This window comes from Natator depressus, chromosome 6, assembly GCF_965152275.1.
Source record: "Natator depressus isolate rNatDep1 chromosome 6, rNatDep2.hap1, whole genome shotgun sequence".
Lineage (NCBI taxonomy): Eukaryota > Metazoa > Chordata > Testudines > Cheloniidae > Natator > Natator depressus.
In genome coordinates, this window is record NC_134239.1 from 49,700,551 (window position 1) to 49,724,935 (window position 24,385).

Genomic DNA, 24,385 nt, shown 5'->3' on the forward strand with positions numbered 1-24,385 from the left:
GAATAGACAGAATCCATCAATTCATACATATCACGCAAACAGTCAGACCATTGCAACTTTTAGCTACTACTCTCTATCTTGATTAGAACAGGTGGCCTACTGCTAGAAAACTAATTATCGATTGTCTGAGCTGTCCACTCCTGCACTGTCATCCTGAGCAAAGAAGATGACTCCAAGAGTATAAAACCACCATATGGGGACCAACTGGTTTAAATAGACATGGGCACTTACCTGATCTACTTTTGATATTGGTATTTCTTCCTACCTGAAAACAGCTGCCTTCATAACCACTGTTGCTCTTGCCATTAAACCATGAGGAAAGGGGAATTTCTACTGAATCATCTTAACACACTAAAATAAGGATGATTATTAATATCTAGCTCTCATAGCACAATAGATCTCAAAGCACTTTTACAAAGGAGGGCATCATCATTATTGCAATTTTACAGATAGTGTAACTGAGGCCCAGGGAAAGAAATTACTTCCTCAAAGTTGCAGAGCAGAGGCAGGAATTGAACACAGATCTCCTGAGTCCCAGTCCAGTGTCCTATCCACTAGGTTAACTGGCATCAAAATTTTATTTTTACGAAGGAGATCACATTTTTATATTTTATGTATAAACACACAGTCCTAAAGAGGTTAATCCATTATGCTTGCGCGGCCATAAAGAAAACTAATCAAGGGAATTGTAACAGAGGTAACTAAAGAACACCACATTAGGGGTTGGTTTGGATTCTTATCAAACCTTTTATCAGGAAACTTGGGGTGGAAAACTTCTAGGAACACATTCACTCAGGGTATAGATTGTGTATCTGCACTTCTGGTTCCAAGCAGTGTTGAAACTCAGGTCATGGAGGGGAGCTGCAAATATATTTGGGCTGAGGTTGTTTCCAAACATGACCAAAGTGTTGTGGGATCTGGGCAGAGGGTAAGGTGGGTTCCCCCGCCAAAAAAAACCAAACCAAACCCAAAAAAATCACCCCAACGTTTTAATCATCTTTGTTTGGCACAAGATCTTATTCAATTGCATCTCTCCAAAAGGCTACAAAAAGGATATGGCAGAACAGCAAGAAAACAATAAAATGCTTGTGAATTGGCAATTTTATAAGTGTGACTTACAATAAAAAGAAAAATAGGGGAAAACTCTGGTCTGGCATTGATGGAAAGCATGTGGATCTAACACACAGAAGAAATTACTCAAGCACTATTATGAAAATATTGCTCCTGTAAGAATGACAAATGACAAATCAGTGTCACCTTGGGTTGTCTGTTGAGCCTGCTGTATAAGTTAGATATGCCAGGGATATAATCTAATTTGCACACCCCATCCATTAGACATCCTAGACAAGTTTCCACATTTTCGTTTCCTACATCATTATTTTGGTTTGCTTTCCTTATGGAGATTCCCACTTTTCTGTCCATGCCTAACCCCTACTCCATCCTTTATTTATAATTTAAATCTCCAAACACAGTGGGTGCATTTACCCAGGGTGATCACTTACCATGTGTGTCCCCTACAGTTTTCTTGTGTAACTTACAGCATTATAGCTCGCGTGGGGTCTATTACAAACAAGCCCCTTGAAGTTGTTTGCCTGACCAGTTTACCCCCAGAAAATTGTTAATGCCACATATAGCTGAACTATAAGAACTTAAAAATGTAGTTCCTATTTCTTATTCCTAGTGAAAGGGATATGCCAGCCCAGCAAAACAAAAAAAGAGTTAAGATTGTTACCTTATTTAGACTAAAACATACATGCTTTATATAATGTTTGCTATTGAAATGTATTGGGTTCCGCATTAAGAAAGATACACAAAGGAAACTGAGACACAGAGACCAATGCCAAAAATGTCAACTAATTTTGGGTGCTTGGATTCATTGTATAGCCTCAAGTCTGATTGTAATTTCATTCTTTAATAGTCTCCAGTATGCCCCGCTGTACGTTTATATTACAGAGGTAGAAAAAAAGATGCTGCCTGGAAATCACAGACCTGTCTTTTTACTTCCTATTTCAGCAGTTTCTCTGGATGCTCTCTACAATCATAAATGTAAAAGCTCAGCCACAGTACCATGTATGACAGTGTAAGAGGTAATGTGCTTTAGCAGCTGCAGAAGCTGTTTATTGGAAAGCAAAACCATTTTCATTATTAACCAAAAAGTTTTGTTTTCAAGTATTATAGACGCGGCATCTAGGGTGACCACCTTTTCAAAATGTGAAAACAGGACTTGTGCAGAAGCCCCATCCCGCTCTGTGGCCCCGACTCCTGCTTCTCCTCTTCCCCCAAGACCCCGCCCCTTGGCCAGGCCAGAAGGCGGAGCCAGGCAGTGGTAAGAGCTGCCCAGGGAGCCCGGGCCCCTGTGGGGAGCTCTGGACTCTCCATCTACCCTGGGTTGGGTGCTGGGATACGCAAAAGCAGCCTCCAACCCATGTCCCTGCCCCCGGGGGCATGCTGCCCATAGCAGGTAGAGGGTCCACAGCTCCCGACAGTGGCTCAGGCTCTCCGGGTGACTCTTACTACAATACTACTCTGGCTTCTGGCCTGGCTGGGGCAGGGCATTGGAGGGTAGAGGAGAACAGGAGGCAGGGCCTCATGGCCGGGGGGGGGGGGGGGGCAGAAGAGGGGAAGGGGCACTAAGGCCCACCTCACCCACCCTCGCCCCTCCACCAGGAAGAGGCTGGTGTTGCCCCTGAGCCTCTAGCAGGTGCAGGGTGGCACCACAGGGAATCTGGGACAAATGCTGTCCCAGAGTCATTCCCCATCTTTTCTCTGCCAGTCAACCATGGCTGGCATCTGCAGAGTCAATGTGGCACCATGCTCCAAACTGATGCACTTTGCTCATGGCATGGGCGGAGACTGAAATTGATTAAGATCACACCAAGGGCACGTAGTCCCATAAGAACCAAGTTGGGTCGCTGGGCTCAGTGGTCTTTGCTCTCTGTTGCACATCAAAAAGCAGCAGCTGGGATGAACATTCGCAGTCCCCTGACATCATTTATTCAGTTCTGAAACTTTGCCTCTGTATTCCCCCATTTACTGTGTTGCTGTTTGTTCATCCAACATTGTCTCACCTCCCCACAACCCATACAACCTTTGAGTTGCCCACCTTCACTCTCCCTGTTCATTATAATTCTCACCCATCTTTCACTCCTCCACATTTACCGACTCTCTTCTTACACACAGAATCCTTTCAACTCCCTAAACTTAACTCTGGGTGTCTTCCCACCAAAATAACCCAGAGCTTTTATAATAATAAAGAATTAAATAAAACAATTAAAAGACAAGGAACTAACAGAATATATGCCTTATAACATCCTCTTCACTACGTTTGTATGCTTTGCCCCACCCATACACTGATTTGTCACTTTTTTATATTGTAAGCTTTCCCAAGTACGGACTTTGTCTTTATAAGCATTGTGCTAGGCCCTGTACAAATGGTGCTCCAATCCCCAAAGGGGCCTTAGAGTCCCGATTAAGTTATATTACAACAGTAGAAGCAAGGGAGTAAAGCACTTCAGTTCAGAGATTTGTCATCTGGAGCAGCAGAGTAGAGATAATGCAAGCCTGCAAAAGGAAAGACCTGAAAAGGGAAGCATGTATGAGAGTGTCAGGTGATGTCTGGGGTGGGTTGGCTCCGTTTCCCAACAAATAGCTGCACATGAGGCAACTGGGAAAGCTAAGGTGGTGTTTATATTTTTTATTTTAACTGCTTAGCCATCTGGAAAAGGTTCTTAGTTTAAAAAGAGATTTGGAACTATTTTATTTTCTTATTTATCTAGGAATGTGTTTCATCTCTTGCTGAGAAAGTGATTGAGAAACCAAGTTGGCTATTAAAGCACTTGGTCTTTTTCAAAGCAATTACTATTGAAACCACCATGATACATTATTTCATTTCACCAGAGTGCTGCCTCTCCTACTACTGTACTAGATCCTCCTTGCTCAGCTAGAGGGACAGATATGGCAAATGACTGGAGCACACAAGCTTTCATTTCCAGCTCCCTCAACGTTACACAAAGTCTGCAGCAAGCAGGCCAGGTACCTTCTTAGCACAAGAAGAATGCCAAAAATAATGTTGTGAAGGACTACATAAAGTTACCTATATAAAACAAGTTGATAGCTATAAACTCTCTTTCCTATGGTTATCATTATTGCTACAGAATAGAGGAAAACTTCACAAGTAGTCATCACAGATCTTAAATCTAGGCTACAATGGATAACATGACAAAAATTTGGCAAATTATCTTCTTACGATAAGCTAGTTACCAAATAGCACTGGATACTGCAAGTTGGGATTGATGCCTGTTAGCAAAGTTGTAACTTACACTTGCTACCTACACTAAATCCAATTTTATCAGTGGTAGAAGTCAGTTCTAGGAACTCAAATTTACCTCAAAATATTTAAAATAACCAAGTAATGGAAAGTAATACGACTATATCAAGTTTCTACAGAATCACTAAATCAAAATATTAATTATCCTGTCATAAGTTAGAGGAAGAATTTTGTTTAGAAGTTCTAGACCTTTCAGAGCCATTTTAAAAATTCAAGCTGTCTGAAGAGTTCCGGTTCTTTTAAATAATTTTATTACACAACTGTGTGAAAGCTACTTTAAGTGGCACTGAATGAAGATGCTACACACACACACACACACGCACACACGCGCACACACGCACACACGCGCGCATGCTTCAAGACATGAATAGCGACTTTGCAGCTCATGTTGAGGTCCCCAAAAGTGTGCTTCTACTCCCATGGAAAGGAATGGCAAAACTCCATTGGCTTCATTGGGAACATCAATAGTCCTGAAAATGTTTAGACTATCTCAATCACCCAAGTCTGCAAGATTTAGATGGAAAGACCTTCCATAGGAATTCAGAGATCCCAAAATAAGTGTTACCCTCTTAGCATAGGGACTCTGAAGCTCAAAGACCCATGGGTTGGTATAAGCAATTTTTGGATATTTATCTGATCCAAACCCAAATGCCAAACTTTTGGATGTACACCCTTCTAACTAAGACAGTTTTCAGACAGCTTTAACATATGCTGTGAGCCCTGGACCAAATCATGATCTAGTCCTAGCCTCGGAATCACTGTATGAGAATACAATGTACACAATATATGAAACAACATATTTTTAGAACTAAATTTTACATCTTTGAATTGATCAGATATGACATCTTCATATTACAATTCAAATTAGGGCATCTAACTGCGTTACCTAGGGAGGTGGTAGAATCTCCTTCCTTGGAAGTTTTTAAGGTCAGGCTTGACAAAGCCTTGGCTGGGATGATTTGATTGGGGATTGGTCCTGCTTTGAGCAGGGGGTTGGACTAGATGACCTCCTGAGGTCCCTTCCAACCCTGATATTCTATGATTCTATGATCTAATAATCCAAGAAATCACATTGTGACACACAGTTCCAAATAAAAATCACTAATTGTAGCCCACAAAATGCAGACCAAGGCATAATCCATCTTAATTCCACAGAAGCAAGAGAGAATCACTCAAGAACCCGCAAAGAGCTAATTCAGTAACATGACTGAAATGCCACCATTCTCTTACACTGAATGAAGGATGAGTGACAAATCACGTGACGCCTCTACCAACTTTTCAACTATCTGTGGAGTGTATTGGTAATGTTCAGACAGGAGGATATTCTACAATGCAAAAGCATTTACGGCTGCATTACTTGTAATCTAAAAACGTAAAGATAACTTTCCCTTTAAAAAAAAAGACTAGTGTACTACAAATGAGTGAAACAATTCAGAACAAGCACCAATGCCTAACTATTTAAACACTGAAGAACTGTCCCGCACCCCAAGGCATTTCACATGCTCTAACATTTTTTCCTCATTATAACTGCTGCTAACTACTTATTGTCCATGCTTTAGATGTACATGCATGCATAATGGCTAAGTCTATCTTAATCATTAAATTTCAGCACTAGCACACCAAAGGAAATTTTCTTCTGTATGAATAAATGCACATACACAAACTACAGTCACAAGCAGCCTTGATGATAAAAAGTGCCTAACATCTGCCAAACCAAATTCAACTGAAAGAATATGGAGGGAATCCCCAACTATATCATGATAGTGAGATAACCCATCTCTCCCCACCAAGGAGACAGAGTGTCTGAAACCCAATGCCTGCAACCAAGAATCGTTTAAAAAAATATGCAAAATATAAAATTGTCCCAGAAACAGAACAGAATAACAGATACAATCGAGTTCGGGTGTACTGCTTATATAGGTTACACTTAACATGAAAAATTCATAAAGAGGAATAGACATCATCTGACTGACAGATTTGACTAAAGGTATTCCCAGAAAAGCATACTGCTGGCTAATTACACTGCCAGCCTCTGCTTCACTCTGCTCTAGACCTGGGGAACCCAGATGAGAGTGCAGAGTGCAAAACCTCTAAGATACTGATAGTGCCAAAGCAATCCTGCAAATCTTATTAATAACCACTGACTATATTGCCAGTGATAGGTGTACATACTAAGGATATGTCTACACTACTAAATTAGGTTGATCTTATAGAAGTCAATTTTTAGAAATCGATTTTATACAGTTGATTGTGTATGTCCCCACTAAGCGCATTAAGTCAGCGGAGTGTGTCCTCAATACCATGGCTAGCATCGACTCACGGAGGGGTGCACTGTGGGTAGCTATCCCACAGTTCCTGCAGTCTCCGCTGCCCATTGGAGTTCTGGGTTAAGCTCCCAATGTCTGATGGGGCAAAAACATTGTCAAGGGTGGTTTTGGGTTGTCAGTCGCCCCTCCTTCCCCCTGTGAAAGCAACAGCAGACAATTATTTTGTGCCTTTTTTTCCTGGGTTATCCGTGCAGAAGCCATACCACGGGAAGCATGGAACCCGGTCAGCTCACCGCTGCTGTTGTGAGCACTGTAAACACCTCACGCATTATCCTGAAGTATCTGCAGAACTGGGCTAAGAGAAGCCAGCATGAGGACGATTGTGATGAGGACATGGACACAGACGTTCCTGAAAGCATGGGCTGTGGTAATTGGGACATCATGGTGGCAGTGGGGCTGGCTGATACAGTGGAATGCCAATTCTGGGCCCGGCAAACAAACACAGACTGTTGCGGATATCGGATGATTCACATTGGCTGCGAAACTTTTGGATGCATAAGGCCACTTTCCTTGAACTTTGAGAGTTACTTTCCCCCGCTCTGAAGCGCAGGAATACCAAGATGAGAGCTGCCCTGACAGTTCAGAAGCAAGTGGCGATAGCCCTGTGGAAGCTTGCAATGCCTGACTGCTACTGATCAGTCGGGAATCAATTTGGAGAGGGCAAGTCTACTGTGGGGACTGCTGTGATCCAAGTAGCCGTGCAATCACTGACGTTCTGCTATCAAGGGCAGTGACTCTGGGAAATGTGCAGGTCATATGGATGACTTTGCTGCAATGGGGTTCCTTAACTGGGGTGGGGTGATAGACAGTACGCATATCCCTATCTTGGCACCGGACCACCTTGCCAACCAGTAAGTAATCCACAAGGAATACTTCTCAATGGTGCTGCAAGCACTGGTGGATCACAAGAGACGTTTCACTGACATCAACATGGGATGGCCGGGAAAGGTGCATGACCCTCGCATCTTTAGGACCTCCAGGCTGTTCGAGCAGTTGCAAGAAGGGACTAACTTCCCAGACCAGAAAATTACCATTGAGGATGTTGAAATGCCAATAGTTATCCAGCCTACCCCTTGCTCCCATGGCTCAAGAAGCCGTACACAGACGGCCTGGACAGTAGTAAGGAGCAGTTCAACTATAGGCTGAGCAAGTTCAGAATGGCAGTAGAATGTGCCTTTGAACTTTAAAAGCTCGCTGGCACTGTTTGCTGACTAGGTTAGACTTCAGCGCAACCAACATTCCCATTGTTATTGCTGCTTACTCCATACTATCTGTGAGTAAGGGGGAGACGTTTATGGTGGGGTGAGAGATTGAGGCAAATTGCCTAGTGGCCAATTTTGAGCAGCCAGACACGAGGGCAATTAGAAGAGCACAGCTAGGCATGCTGTGCATCAGAGGCTTTGAAAACCAGTTTCATGACTGGCCAGGCTACAGTGTGACAGCTGTGTGTTTTTCTCCTTGCTGCAAACCCCCTTTGTTGATTTTAATTCCCTGTAAGCCAACCACCCTCCCCTCTTCAATCACAGCTGGCAAAGGAAATAAAGTAACTATTGTTTTGAAACCATGCATTCTCTCTTTATTAATTAAAAAAAAGTGAGATAACTGACAAGGTAGCCCAGGTGAGGTGGGGTGCGGGAGGAGGAAAGGACAAGGTCACATTGCTTATTGTAGCCACACTACAAATCAAAACTGTTTGAATGACAGCCTTCTGTTGCTTGGGCCATCCTCTGGAGTGGAGTGGCTGGGTGCCTGGAGTCTCCGCCCGCGCGTTCTTGGGCATCTGGGGGAGGAGGACATGGAACTTTGGGAGGAGGGCAGGTGGTTATACAATGGATGCAATGGGGGTCTGTGCTCCTGTTGGCTTTCCTGCAGCTCCAACAGACGCTTCATCATGTCCGTTTGCTCTCCCATTAGCCTCAGCATAACCTCCTGCCTCTGCTCTTCGCACTCACTAAATGCTTTCCTGGCCTCTGCCACTGAATGCCTCCATGCATTAAGTTGTGCCCTATCAGTGCATGAGCTCGGAAAACATGTCATCGCGAGTGCATTTTCTTCGCCTTCTAATCTGCGATAATCTCAGGGACGGAGATGATAGGAGGAGCATAGAAACATTTGCACCTGGAAAAAGGGAGAGTAAAATTTAAGATGGTACATTTCTGAGAACAAAAAAGGGAGACTCTTTCACAGTGAATCAAACAATTCACAGCAGACAGCACACGTGCTTTAGGTACAAGGTCACATTTTGCCTTTTATATTGAGCACATGCCGGTATGGTGACACAACTCACACGGCTGGGCAACAGAATTCGGTTTCCAGGCAGCCACTGTAAGCCTTTTGGTACATGGGGTTGGCTTCTTATGCCTTCATAACATGTGGCAATGGTTTCAAACTGCAGCGCAATCCTCTCCCATAGCAAGCAATGTCGGTTGGGTTTCACATTTAAAAGGAGGGGCTGTGGTTTTCAGGTGGATGTGCAGCACACACCTACCCCCACCCCGCTGTGTGGCTATTCTCTGGGATGATCCCCTCACCCGTCGCGTGGCTATTGTCTGGGATGATCCCTTTTAGCCAAGTGCAAACAACCCAGCATTAACGGGGTCCTTTTACTGTTCCCTTATAAAAATTCCCCTATTTCAACCAGGTGACCATGAATGATTTCACTCTCCTGAGGCTAACACAGAAAGATAAAGACCAAATGTTGCTTGAATGCGACCAAAACCCAGGACCATTCTCTGCCATGCATTGTGCTGCAATGATTCCTGACTACTTGCTACTGGCTTGGCATGGTAAAGTGTTCTACTGTGGAGGATGAAATAAGGCAGCCCTCCCCAGAAACCTTCCGCAAAGGCTTTCAGAGTACCTCCAGGAGAGCTTTATGGAGATGTCCCTGGAGGATTCCCGCTCTATCCCCAGACTCATTAACAGACTTTTCCAGTAGCTGTACTGGCCGTGAATGCATCCCAATTCTTCAGGGCAAATCAAACATTAAACACTATTGCTTTTAAACCCTGTACCTTAGTTGCAAATGTGCACTCACCAGAGCTGCCTCCTCCGCCTTCAGGGTCGGGGATCCTGCCTTGGGAGGGTATTGGCTCTAGGGTGATGAAAAGGTCCTGGCTGCCAGAGAGAAAGGATTCACCGCCTGCCTGCTGCGCATTCTCCTCCTCCTCCACAAAATCCTCCTCCCTGTTACGTGAGACTCCCCCCTTGCAGGTGTCCACGGACAGTGGTAGTGGTAGGGTCCCCCCCTAGAATGCCATACAGCTGATCACAGAAGCAGCATGTCTGGGGCTCTGACCCGGAGCGACCGTTTTCCTCCTTTGTCTTTTGATAGGCTTCCCTGAGCTCCTTAACTTTCATGTGGCATGGCTGTGTGTCCCTGTTGTAGCCTCTCTCCACCATGCCCTGAGCGATTTGGGCATATATATTAGCATTTCTTCTTTTTGATTGGAGTTTGGCCTGCACAGATTCTTCTCCCCATACAGCAATCAGATCTAGTGTCTCCCTTTCGGTCCATGCTGGAGCTCGTGTGCAATTCTGGGGGGACTGCATGGTCACTTGTGCTGCTGAGCTCGCCATGCTGACCAACAGGAAATGAAATTCAAAATTTCCCAGGGCTTTTACTGTGTACCTGGCTAGTGCATTGGAGTTCAAAGTGCTGTCCAGAGTGGTCACTCCTGGAGGCCCAATACCGTCGAATTGCATCTGCACTACCCCAAATTCGACCTAGCAAGGTCAATTTTAGCACTACTCTCCTCGCCAGGGAGGAGTACAGAAATAGATTTTAAGAGCTCTTCAGGTCGACGGAACGGGGCTGGTTGTATAGACGCATTCATTTTGAAAATTGACCTAACGCGGCTAAATTCGACCTAACCCCGTAGTGTAGACCAGGGCTAAGTGAACTTCTGACACAAGTTCCTCCCTTTAGGGCCATGCATGGAGGAATGCTGGATTCACCACCTAAATTAAATTAAAATGCACGGTTCGCCACACTGCGATCAAGGAGAATGCCCTTTCTGACTCCCTGTCCAGCATCAGTTATGGCCAGACCTCCCATAAAGGCATCCATCCAGTTTAAGCACCTGAGACAAGGCTATAGGGCTATGTCTACCCTGTAAACAAACATCTGCAGCTGGCCCATGTCAGCTGACTGACTCATGGGACTCGGGCTAAGGGATTGTTTAATTGCAGAGTAGATCATAGAATATCAAAGTTGGAAGGGACCTCTGGAGGTCATCTAGTCCAACCCCCTGCCCAGAGCAGGCCCAATCCCCAACTAAATCATCCCAGCCAGGGCTTTGTCAAGCCTGACCTTAAAAACTTCTAAGGAAAGGGATTCCACCACCTCCCTAGGTAACACATTCCAGTGTTTCACCACCCTCCTAGTGAAAAAGTTTTTCCTAATATCCAACCTAAACCTCCCCCACTGCAACTTGAGACCATTACTCCTTGTCCTGTCATCTGCTAGCACTGAGAATAGTCTAGATCCATCCTCTAGACTGTTTTGGCTCTGGCTGCAGCAGGAGCTCTGGGACCCCGTGAGGGGGAAGGATCCCAGAGGTTGGGCTCCAGCCTGAGCTTAAGTGTCTACACAGCAATTAAACAGCACCTTTGCCCATGCCAACTGACAGGGACCAGCTGTGGGTGTTTAATTGCAGTATAGACATACAAAATCAGCTTGGTCTCTTAGGGTAAATTGTTTTTCTTGTAGCACACACTTAATACAAGTATAAAGGATTACACCATTTGTAGTCACTGAAAAGTTAGAGCTCAAGATCACTGAAAGAGATCCCTCAATCACTGTGGGATGTAATACAACATTAAAATAATCCCATAACCATGGTAATCCAAGCTTCTGTATCATGTAAGAAACCTAAAATGCCAAGTGCTATGTATCACAGATACAGAATAAGGCACAGATGGTAGCATAACACTTCTGTTAGCCATCACTACAGCAGAGAGTGTGTGTGTGGGGTATACCTGCTTAACCTCACATGAAAAATCACTTGTCACATTTTGCAAATCATTTAGATAGATTTGGATTGGTAAACATGGTGACCTTATTCAGCATATATCCCCTTCCTCTTATAAACTATGAATCTGTAAGGGCATAATGGGTACCTGACCTCTTCTTCACAGTTGAAAAGAGGTTTAATGAATCACAAAAATGTTTGTTTTACTAAACTTCACCTGTCTAAAATGAAAAAAGCCACATTCAGGATGTTTGGTTCAAATACATCAGCCTATTAATATGAATGTTTAAATCATGTACTAACTTTTGCTCAGTGTTTTTTGCTCTGGTTAAAAAAAAAAAAAAAAAGAAGAGGTGGGACTTCTTCAGTAGAGTATTCAAGAAACTGAAAGGGACACATGTGAGAACCAAGTCACCTTTGAAAAAGAACTGAATGGGGAGTTAAATCAAAGTGCTTAGGATTCAATCCTGTCTTCCACAACAACCTGATTATCTTATAAAAGCAACAACTTTAATAAAGCAGCAATTACTTTGAAAATAACTAGTCATTGCACTATAGTCTTCCCTTACAGTGCCAGGATTCATGACAGAGAAAGTGATCAAAGCAAGGTACAAATCTGGAAATAGTTCATTGGGAACAAGAACAGAACATTACTCCAGAACTGTATTAGTTTGACATCTCTCTTCCTTTCAGTTATTCTTTTCCCTGTGGGGAGCTCCTAACTTGGGGACTAAATCTATTGGGCCTAGGCAAAAAATGTCTACGTTATGGGCCAGTTTATAATATGGGCTCCTTTTCTGCACCCACAGATGACAGACAAAATTGATGTCATTGTTGAGATCAGAGGTGGACAAACTACGGCCCGTGGGCCAGATCCGGCCTACGAGCCGTTTTAAGCTGGCCCGTGAGCTCCCGCTGAGGAGTGGGGTCCGGGGCTTGCCCCTCTTTGGCGCTCCAGCCAGAGTGCTGCATCAGGGGCCGCACCACGTGGCTCAGCCCTGCTCCAGCACTCCAGCTGGGGCACTGGGTCCGGGGCTGCACCACTTGGCTCCTGGAAGCAGCTGCATGGCCCTGCTCCAGCTCCTATGCGCGCCAGTGGGAGCTTCAGGGGCAGTACCTGCGGATGGGGCAGCGTGCAGAGCTGCCTGGCCGCACCTCCATACTGGAGAAGGGACATGCCACTGCTTCCGAGAACCGTTTGAGAAAAACGCCACTTGGAGCCTGCATCCCTGAGCCTCTCCCCATGCCCCAACCCACTGTCCCAGCCCTGAACCCCCTCTAGCTCGCCAAACCTTTCAATCCCAGCCCCACCACAGAACCTGTACCCCTTCCCCAGCCCTGACCCCCTCCTGACCTCCGAACCCCTCGGTCCCAGCCCAGAGCACCCTCCTACACCTCAAACTCCTCATCCCCAATCCTACCCCAGAGCCTGCCCCCACAACCAGAGCCCTGACCGTTTCCCACATCCCAACCCCAATTTTGTGAATATTCATGGCCCGCCATACAATTTCTATTCCCAGATGTGGCCCTCTGGCCAAAAAGTTTGCCCACCCCTGGTTTAGATGTACTGAATTTGCAACCAGTCAGCTGCTTAAGCATCTAGTTGTGTTTAGTGTTGCAGGTTCAAGGAAATTAGGTCTACTGAGGACCTATTTAAACCAGACCCGATATCTACTCCATTTTGCAGAACAGAAAAAGTAATGGGGGCATTCCTCCGCTAAGTGCATGGGCTAAAGAAACAGTTTTGCCTTTCTTGATAGAATTGTTCCATAATATACACAAAAACTAGTTTCTTGCATACAGGTGAAATTAACACATCTTATTCTTCAAGCTAATTCATTTTAAATAAACTAACGGCACAGTGTTTCTACATAATGTATTTTTAGTTTTATATAGAGAAAGTGTGTTTATTTCATATAGGTTAAGTGGATTCTTCAGTGTCTGTTGATAAGGCTTATTATAGTTCCCACAACTTTTTTTTCCTATTAGCTCAACCTCCATTTTTACAACCTGGTAGTCATTACTACACCTACTGGGTCCAGTTTGGTAACCTAGTACCTGGAGGAGAAAAAAACCTAAGCATCATTATTTTTCTTCCATACTTGAGCTAGCCTGGAAGAGCCCAGGAAAACTTTGTTGTCTCCCTTCTCCTCCTAACATACCTCATTGTGAAGCCAGTGAAGTGATCTACATGAGAAATGCTCTAATATTTAATTCCTAATGGAGGGTAACATGATGACCCTTTCCTTCAATTCTCTCACCATATTTATTAAACCAATTGAGCAATGGAAACTTTTCCTCCACTTCTTCCTCAAATTAAGCTCTGCTCACCCACAGAAGTGTTGTACTAATAGTTATTTTCAACAAATAGGACCAAATTTTCTGTTGGCAGAACTCAACTGAAGTCAGCGCAGTTATGCCAACAAAGAATGTGGCTCATTATTTAATGACAAACTTGGTTTGTCAAAAACTTAGGTTCTATAGAATATTTCCTTTGACAAAACATAAGCATTTAGGAACTCCGAGAAAACATGCTTGTAGAACGGGGTGGGGTGGCTATAGCTCCTTGTTTTACCAGAACAGCTCCATTCCTTATAGATGAAATAGCCCCATCACTAGAGATTTACAGAGTAATAAAGGACCACACTCTTTAAACAAATCTATTATTGGGCACTTAAATATTTAAATATGTAGCATCTCATACTACATCAAGGGAGTTGTAGTTTTATGTAGTTCACAGCGTACAGACTATGGAAGTCTATAGAATATCAGGGTTGGAAGGGACCTCAGGAGGTCATCTAGTCCAACCCCCTGCTCAAAGCAGGGCCGATCCCCAATTAAATCATCCCAGCCAGGGCTTTGTCAAGCCTGACCTTAAAAACTTCTAAGGAAGGAGATTCTACCACCTCCCTAGGTAACGCATTCCAGTGTTTCACCACCCTCCTAGTGAAAAAGTTTTTCCTAATATCCAACCTAAACCTCCCCTACTGCAACAGTCTACCTAGTATACTTTATCCTGTGCATCTTTGCAACCATGAAGGTGCAGTCCTGGTTCCTGTAAAAAGCCCCACTAATGGGTCTGATCACAAAGAAGCTATGTGAAGGTCCAAAATATGTTCCTCTCCAGCTAAATCAGAGTACCAAGGGTGCTGCTCTGTGACCTGCCACACACTGGCTATAGTAGACTGCAGCAGCAACATGCAGGGTGAGGTAAAAGAGGTCAATCCGCATAGTTGCATGTCCACCAATGATGTCACCAAAACATTATTCTGTGTTCTCATGTGCAGTGGAATACCACTAGTCCCACTGCCTTTTCAGCAGCACATGCCTGCTGAGGGAGAGTAGGATGGGATCTTGGTGAATGGAAGTCTTAAAACAAAAACAAAAAAACACCTCACCACCAGTCACTTAACTAGCTTCATTAGGAATTGCAAAATTATCCACTAATCTTCAGGACAAGGATATTAAAAGTTGTGTGTGTCATCTTATGTTGCTAGCAAATATTTTTAAAATATTTGCATGAAATTGTGTCTTCATTAAATTACAGCATTTCAGAATTTATGAATACACTGGTTTAGGCAGTGCATATTTCTTGAAAAAAATTAATCCTAATTAGATAGTCAGGACAGGAGAGTGGAGAGCCTTCACACCAGGGAAAAAATAAACATTTTCAATATGCCACCATTATTATCCCAATGCTATGGTAAAAGATAAGATTGAGTTTCTGTGCTGCAAGATCACCCTCCCTGCCAGAAGTTGGTCATGCTCATGGTGTGTGGGGGAGGGGAAACCCTGTTTAAAAAACAAAAACAGATACTCAGCAGAAACAGCAAGAAAAAGAATCCCACAATTTACAGTTAAATTGATTTCTACTCAATGTTGCTTCAGATGGAGAATCACCCCTTAAAACAACTAAATATGAGAACCTATTGCATGGCCCTCTTACCAGGGTTTGTGGTCCTGTAAACAGATAGTGTTCCATTTACACTGCAAAGATCATCATCAAAGGCTCAATTCTGCAAAGCACTGGGTGTCTTGAACTCCACCGATTTCCGTGGCAGTTGGGAATACTTGGCCCCTTATAGAATAGGGCCTTAATTCTCCGTCTTTAGAGAGGCTGCAGCACTAAAGTAGATTCAGTTGCTCTGGCTGAGTTTTGAAGACCCAGTTCCTACCTGAATAATATGTTAATATAATCCTATATTTACAAAAGATGTAAAGAGATTAGTTTTTTTAAGCATAAAACAAACTTCTGTAATCCGAATATTGCTAGCTAAAAGGAAGACATCTTACCTTAAAGCATCAAAGCTGTCATATGATCCAACTGTGTAGTGTCTAAACAATTTCTTTGTTCTATCCGTTCGAGTTTCTGCGTAAAGATGGAAGATACAAAAAACTTTTAATACTTCTATACTTACAGAAGGAAAAATAATCCAGTGCTCTTTTTATTTGTAATTTGAAAACAGATATTATTTTCTCTGTTTTATATTAATACAAACCACTGGAAGTACCTCAAAGTATGGTCTCAAGTGCTTCAGGTGAGAAAAATGTTAATTTTGCAAATGATAAAAATATAGATATTCCACATCACACACACACCCCGAGTACAAAATTAGCAGTAATTTTTCTTCGAGTGCATCACTTACAACAAATTCTCCTTACTCAGAAAGATCAGATGTTGCAAGTTACTTGACAAAGCTGTCCACATCACCACCTGGAAGCTCCTGACAACCAATCTGATTTTCCCCCTAGATTGGACTAAAAATACCAAACCCCTTTTTAGTAAACAAGTAAACAAGTAAACAACATGCATGCAAAATAGTAATTTTGGACTTTGAGACCAAAATCAAAACCATTTGAATAATTCATAACTAGCAGTAAGAAAATGGAGGCACAGGAAGAGATGTGTGTGCTCTCATCCATCATTGCCAAACAAATCACAAAAGAAAACAACGTTGGCGTGGAATTTGTACTCCCTTTACATCTATACAGGGGTAACACTGTTGGAATACAAAAGGACTCAAAAAGGGATGAAGTATAGCAATATACCTGCCAAAAAGCCATTTGAAAAAGAAGTCAGCCATGTTACAGCTTGGGAGACACTTCTGTGAAAAATATATAAACCCTACAGATGGAGATGAGGTTGATGCTGTCATTCCCAAGACCACAAACTCTTTTTTCAAATAAATCCCCCTTCCACTTTTCCAGACCCTATTATCAGATTAACATTGGTTTAATGTTGATAAAAGTTTAAGTAAAGGTTTAAATTTAGCATCACATATACAAAATAATGTGTAGTTGTTCTCTGAAGATGTACAGCAAAACCTATCAATAAAAAGGAGTTTTTAAAAAGTATATCAGGAACATCCTAACAATGGTATTGGTCCATTACTAGATGGAAATAGTAGAATCACCAACAATAATGCAGAAAAGATAAGTGTTCAATAAATATTTCTGTTCTCTATTTGGGAAAAAGGTGAAATAGTCATATCTTAGGATACCACTTTCTCCATTCCACTAGTATCTCAGGGGGATACTATACAGCAGCTCCTAAAGTCAGACATTTTAAAAAAAATCAGCAGGTCTGGATATCTTGCACTCCAGGGTTCTTAAAGAGCTGGCTTAGAAATTTGCTGGACCATTAATGTTGATGTTCAAAAAGTCTTGGGGCACTGCAGAAGTTCCAAAAGACTAGGGGAAAAAAGCTAATGTTGCGTCCATATTTAAAAAGAGTAAATGGGATGACCAAGGTAATTATAGGCCTGTCATCGATCCTGGGCAAGATAATGGAGTGGCTCATAAAAGACTCAATTCATAAAGACAGAAAGGAGGGTGGTAATAATTAATGCCAATCAACATGGGTTTATATCAGCCTAATTTGATACCTTTATGAGATTACAAGTTTGATCAAAGTAATAGTGTTGGTGTAATATAGTTAAACTTCTGTAAGGCATTTGACTTGGTACCACACAACATTTTGATTTAAAAAACTGAATATAAAATTAATATGGCACACATTAAATGGATTAAAAACTGGCTAAATTATAGCTCTTCAAATATAATTGTAAATGGAGAATCAAGTGGGTGTGTTTCTAGTGGGGCCCTGGAGGGATCAATTCTTGACTATTGAACACTATCATCTATGACCTGGAAGAAAACAAAATCATCACTAAAAGTTTGCAGATGATACAAAAATTGAGGGAGTGGCACAAATAAAGAGAACGGGTCACTGACATAGGAGGGATCTGGATCACTTGGTAAGCTGGGCTCAAGCAAATATGCATTTTCATATGGCTAAAATGTATACACCTAGGAACAAAGAACATAGGCCATACTTACAGGATGTGGGACTGCATCCTGGGAAGCAGTGACTCAAAAACTTTTGGGGATTGTCAAGGTTCCTTCCCCACTCTGAACTCTAGGGTACAGATGTGGGGACCTACATGAAAGGCCCCCAAAGCTTATTTTTACCAGCTTAGGTTAAAAACTTCCCCAAGGTATAAACTTTGCCTTGTCCTTAAACTGCATGCTGCCACCACCAAGCATGTTAAACAAATAATAGGGAAAGAGCCCACTTGGAGACTTCTTCCCCCAAAATATCCCCCCAGGCCCTACACTCCTTTTCCTGGGGAAGGCTTGATAAAAATCCTCACCAATTTTTACAGGTGAACACAGACCCAACCCTTGGATCTTAAGAACAAAGAATAATTTTAATTAAAGAAAAGATAAAAGTATCACCTCTGTAAAATCAGGATGGCCAATACCTTACAGGGTAATCAGATTCAAAACACAGAGAATCCCTCTAGGCAAAACCTTAAGTTACAAAAAGACACGAAAACAGGAATATACATTCCATCAAGCACAGCTTATTTTACCAGCCATTAAACAAAAGGAAATCTAACGCATTTCTAGCTAGATTACTTACTAACAGGAGTTGTAAGGCTGCATTCCTGATCTGTTCCCGGCAAAAGCATCATCACAGACAAACGAACCCTTTGTTTTTCCCCCCATTCCCAATTTGAAAGTATCTTGTCTCCTCATTGGTCATTTTGGTCAGGTGCCAGTGAGGTTATCTTAGCTTCTTAACCCTTTACAGGTGAAAGGGTTTTGCCTCTGGCCAGGAGGGATTTTATAGCACCGTATACAGAAAGGTGGTTACCCTTCCCTTTATATTTATGACAGGGATTGTGGTGGATGATCAGCTGAACACGAACTCCTAGTGTGACACTGTGGCCAAAAGTGCTAATGCCATCCTTGCATGCGTAAACAGGGGAATCTTGAGTAGGAGTAGAGAGATCATTTTATCTCAGTGTTTGGGACTGGTGTGACTGCTGTTTGAATACTGTGTCCAAAAGAGTGCCACGAGAATGATTAAGGGATTAAAAAGCATGCCTTACAGTGATAAACCAAATAGATTGATCTCTGAGTCTAACAAAGATGGTCAAGGGGATGAGTTAATTACATCTATAAGTACCTACGTGGGGAACAAATATTTAGTAATAAGTTCTTCAATCTAGCAGAGAAAAGGTATACCATGATCCAGTGGCTAGAAGTTGAAGCTTGACAAATTCAAACTGGAAATAAAGCATACATTTTTAACAGAGAGGTTAATTTACCATTGGAATAATTTACCCAAGGGTTGTGACTGATTCTACATCACTGACAATTTTTAATCAAGATAAGATGTTTTTCTGAAAAGATATGACATAGCAATCATTTTCTGCAAGATCTCTGGCCTGTGTTATACAGGACATGAGACTAGAGAATCAAAATGATCCCTTCTGGCCTTGGAATCTATCACCATTTTGGGATCTGAAATCACATGTGATCCAAAAGGAAATCTCATAGCTCAACTTCTAAGTCAGGGATCCTGCAAAAGTATCAACAAGCCACACCTGCAGAAGAACTGCAGCAATCCCTAGTGCCTCCACCAGTTAGTTTCTTTCTAACTGAATGCAAGTCATAAAATATTCAAAAACTACCAAAATATGTAATTAAGAAGTTAGGAGACTCATCTTTGTGGAGAGGTATTGGGTAAGTGTTTATCTGTTGCCATATTTATTTTCAGAAAGAACAAAAATATCTGTATGTAGTTAATTTTTTTTCTCCAAAATATTCACAACTCTTGGAAACTACATAACTTCCTAGGAGCTCTCTAAAATAAAACAAAATTTTAATGATCTAGAGAATAGGCAGTCTATTCTCCAGCCTCGTGCAGAACAATGGTAGCTGTTTTCTAAGCAATGAGAGGTTTTTTTTTTGTTTTTTTTTTTAAATGTGCTCCGCTCCAGAGGGCTGGGTCATTTGCTTCTGGATACAAAGGCCATTGTGATCGTCCACAGCCAACCAGCATAACCTACCAAAAATCATGTCATGGAATGATTGTCAAGATGACATTTTGAGATATCAGATTACAGAACAATTTTAGAGTATTCAGCATGGTTGTTATCCCCAGAATACATTGGGGTAGTTCCCAATTCCAAATAAGACAAATATTTTGGACATGAAACACTTTTGGGTGATTTCCAGTCACTACAGTTTGGTTTGGGAAAATCCCTCAGGTTTCCCTAAACTTGTCCCTAAAACTACCACCAGATTACAGTGATTTGATAATCTGTCACCCAAATTCAATACAAGAGTTTCTGTATAACTTGAGACCACCAAGTCCTCAGTGCTCACTAAGGTTGCTTCATACAGCCCATAGTCCTGCAAGTTGACCACTAGATTATGTTTCCTTTTTAGGAAAGATTGTCCTTGATATTTGTGATCATTTATTGTACTTAGACTTGAGAAAACACTCTTTAGTCAGGTTTTATTTCTGTACCATATTAAAAATAGTCAAGGGCTAAACTTTGACCAAACACTGTCAGCACTAAATGTAGAAACTCCAATTCCTGGGAGCACTTACTAGGTGGATTCAGCTTTGATTTAAAAAAAGCTTTTCAAATTCAAACTATCCTAAAAGCTAAACAAGTAAACCTATACACAGCTGCCTCTGCATTTTGAAATGTAGCACACTTCTAAAAACAGAAAAAGGAATGAAATAGATTCTGTACACTGGTAGACCAGTTCACAAGATATATGTATGAAAAGTAGGCCATAAAGAGATATGAAAAGTTTCATATAAACAGATAGCCAGATTGTCCCTTTCCTGTGGAATGGTGACAGAGGAGAAAAACTCCATGACCCTACAGTTCCCAACAAATTGTTTTGGTGGGCCTGGTGTTTGTCTCCTCCCAGGTCAACATGAGTTGGTGGTTCACCAGACAATGCATAGATCTTACCAAAGCTATATGTATCACGCTCATCCCAACAGTCCTTTTACCTGCCTCTGAAACTGGAACCGACAGTGTGAAGAAGGCCTCACTGAAGAGGCCTATATTCACTTTTCAGTGGCATTCACCACTGGTTCCTGTGTGAGAGAGGAGGATGCAAGTAATACACGTCAGGCTCAACCATGGCCCAAAAAGTTAGCTGCATGGTCTGGGGATGGAGGTAGGGAGGAAAAGCCTTGAGGAAGATGCATTCCCCTTTCACAGAGGAAAAGCTGTGAGCTTAGCCTACAAAATAAACTGCCCAAAGCTATAAGGCTGGATTTGAAGTAGCTACACAATATTCAAGTGTATTGGTAATAAGCTACAGGTGTGTACCATCTGAACAAGACACTATTGTAAGGGATGTGTGATGTATATGTATTATGCATTTGCCCCCAGGTGTACTTGTTAGCTTATGTAGTTGATGACCTGCAGTGACCTTGAAAACTTCCCCAAAGAACAACTTTGAAGTGACCCACCTATAACATGGCCTAGATACCAATGAGCAGATTTCTTTTGGAAATTGTACTGAACATCACAGAAAACACTAATTATATCAAAAGGTAGTGAGACTTCATGTGAAATCTATCCTTAGATCCCATTTACAATGTGTTACGAGCCTGTTTCAAAAGCCAATTTGAGAGAATAAAAATCAGAAAACAGGACAAAACAGAAAATTTTGGTGCTCTCAATACTGTTAGTTGAGTCTCTTAAGGAGCCAGATGCTGCTGCTGCAGGAAACTGTTTTCTACAGCATGATATCGCTGTTCTATCAACATATCCAAAGCAGATAGGAGGAAATGCAAAATGCAGTAACAGATTACATTGTTTAACTACTCCAGTATGTGCAAACCAGTAGTCTATTGTTTTCATTTTTGTGCCTTCCAATAGTGTATTCACAAGGAATACTGAATTCCTAGGGGAAACATTTAGACTTACTAGTCTCCCATCCCAGAGTCCAGACACATGTTATGGACAAGGTGAACTCAATTTCCTGGGTGGATACGTCAGCCCTGAAGTTCTGTGGCACCCGTCCTCCCCTTACATATATCCCTGTTCACAATCCAGTCTACCCTATTAGCCAGCATCAACAAAATAACAATCCACAAAGAGAGAGAGAAGGAAGCAGTCACCACAATAAATTGGAGGCCCCCAAAAACACAGCTTCCTCTCCCTTCCGTACATGAATGAAAGGGATACAAAAAACCTTAAGTAGTTGCACAACAAACAATTGTTCTGGATTCAGGCCAGAATTTGGGGCAGAAATAGATTTAGTGGCACTGATGGATTACCCCATGCAGTCAATGGATGGAAGGCAGACATCCATTCTCATCCTCATGTACCTCTCTGAAGCATTAAACACCACCAATCATGAGATACTGCTGTCCACCTAAGAGGTCTTGCAGGAGTCCAGTGAACATGCTAAAATGATTCAAATCCTTCCTGGAGGGATGAGTCAAAGGGAAGGGAAGAGATGGGATAGGAAACTCGACCCTTCAGTTGTAGAATCCCACAAGGATCAGTTCTCACCAATCCTACACTTAACTATATGCAGATGCAACCCACACACCTTCTGGGTGTGATGTTCTGTCCCATCTAGTGGCACCGAGACCACTTAAAGTAATGAGTCTGCTCTACAGCCTTAGCTAACAGCCATATGGCTTTTAGCTCATGCAGTAGAGGCTCATGCACTAAGCTCCAGAAATCCCAGGTTCAATCCTGCCTGCCAATGACCAGGGTCTGTAGGTGTTACACAGGCACTAGGAGAACCACTAAGATGACGTGGAGTCAAGAGTGTGCAATATCCAGATGACACACAGTTCTACCTATCCTTCACTACATAAGAATACACTACCATAACCAAGATAGCCCTTTGCTCAGAGGTGATCAGCTCATGGATGAACAGCAGCTGGTTCAAGCGGAATCTCAGCAATACAGAAATTATGTTGGTAGACACAGGAAAGTTAAAAGGTTGTCTAAAGCTCCAGGATAAGGACAGTGGTCGATAACTCCATTCTTCAGGCACATTAGAAAATGTCCACTGCAAGAGTAAAAGCTCCTCTGTGCAGGACGCAGAGCTTTCTTGGGGGTTGGTCCCAGTCTGTGGAGCAAACTTCCACAAGAACAAAGAACCATCTAAAGCCTCCTCACCTTCTAGTGCAAGGTGCACTTCATTGATTGTTCTCTCTCTAATACAAGTACTCAGAAGCATATACATATAAACAATAGAAACCTACCAAACCACAACACTGCACACATTCTTCACCTTGGGAAGGACATGAGAGAAAGAAAAAAAAAAAAAAAACCACGACAGCTGTTATTCATGTCTTCTAATGCACTTCTGGAAGGCTCTCAGATAGTATGGTGATAAAGGGAAGTGTAATAGCCTGTATGGAATAAAATAACATGACAAATTTATGCCTAGTCCATTGAAGCCCATAGAGTTGCACCAAGAATGAGATCCTCATAATACAGGATAGATGTGGTACAAACTTAGATTAATTTAGCCCATATTTAGTAAAGGGGAGATTTTACTGCTCAAGACAGATACCCCTGGTATGCTGCAGTATAAAGACAAATGACAGTATGATGTCACTAGCATACAGGTTGAAAGAAATGAAGGTATTCATTGTGATGATATGTGGACTGAGAATTTTTTGGCCCACTTCCCACCCAATGAGAGGCAGTCCTTCAACTGGAGATACATGGATGTGGTTTCCACATGGAACTCCCACTATACTAGCCTGATCATTGGGCCAGAAGATTTCCTCCATAGCTGCCCCACCTCCATACCAAGAAGAGACAGTCCTATTACTCACAGCAGTGTTTGCCTAGGGAGCAAAGAATGATCTTATCCCTTAACTGGGATGTCCCTATGACACAGAGCAGCCAATGTCAGCCAAACTGGTCCTATTAGAGTATTATATTTTTAATAGATTTCTACATTTTAAATGGTTTTGGAGTATTAAAAAATAGTGAAAAAAACATGCAGCATTTCCCTTTCTTTTCTTCCCCCTTCTCCTGTTAGCAGTGCATTTCAACAGCTGTGTGTTGGTTACCTAGGAAACTGCTGTGGGTTGATCATTGATTGGATATGTTGTCAGACTGCTTGCCAGAGTTGTGGGCAGAGTTTAGAGTGGCAGACATGTGCACGTGATGCATAAAGAAAGTAAATACTAGACGACTTCATTTCTTTCTTGTGATATTAGAGACAACCCAAAGCATCAGATGCTTTATCCCCATTAATCAATGTGACTTATTTGTAAAGTCAGGTTATATTACTAAACTATTTCATTTATGATTGTAAGTGTCGCCCTGCTAGAAAGATTTTTAGGACTTTGGTTGTATGCTAACGAGCTAATTTATAGTAGGGGGAAATAGGTCTGCATGCTGTATGGAAGTGTTTCCCAAAAAACAAGCTAACATAGCCATTCCAAATTGCCA

The 24,385-nt window shown here is 42.2% G+C and overlaps 1 protein-coding gene across 5 annotated transcripts in view; it reads right to left on the reverse strand.

Annotated features, from left to right (window-relative positions):
- SHANK2 (SH3 and multiple ankyrin repeat domains 2) overlaps window positions 1–24,385 on the reverse strand; it is a 615,311-nt gene that overhangs the window by 200,236 nt on the left and 390,690 nt on the right. For all 5 annotated transcript variants that reach the window (XM_074955235.1, XM_074955234.1, XM_074955236.1 and 2 more), the window contains one exon: window positions 15,921–15,996. In XM_074955235.1, the coding sequence (XP_074811336.1) occupies window positions 15,921–15,996 (76 nt within the window). The remainder of the gene's footprint in view (window positions 1–15,920; window positions 15,997–24,385) is intronic.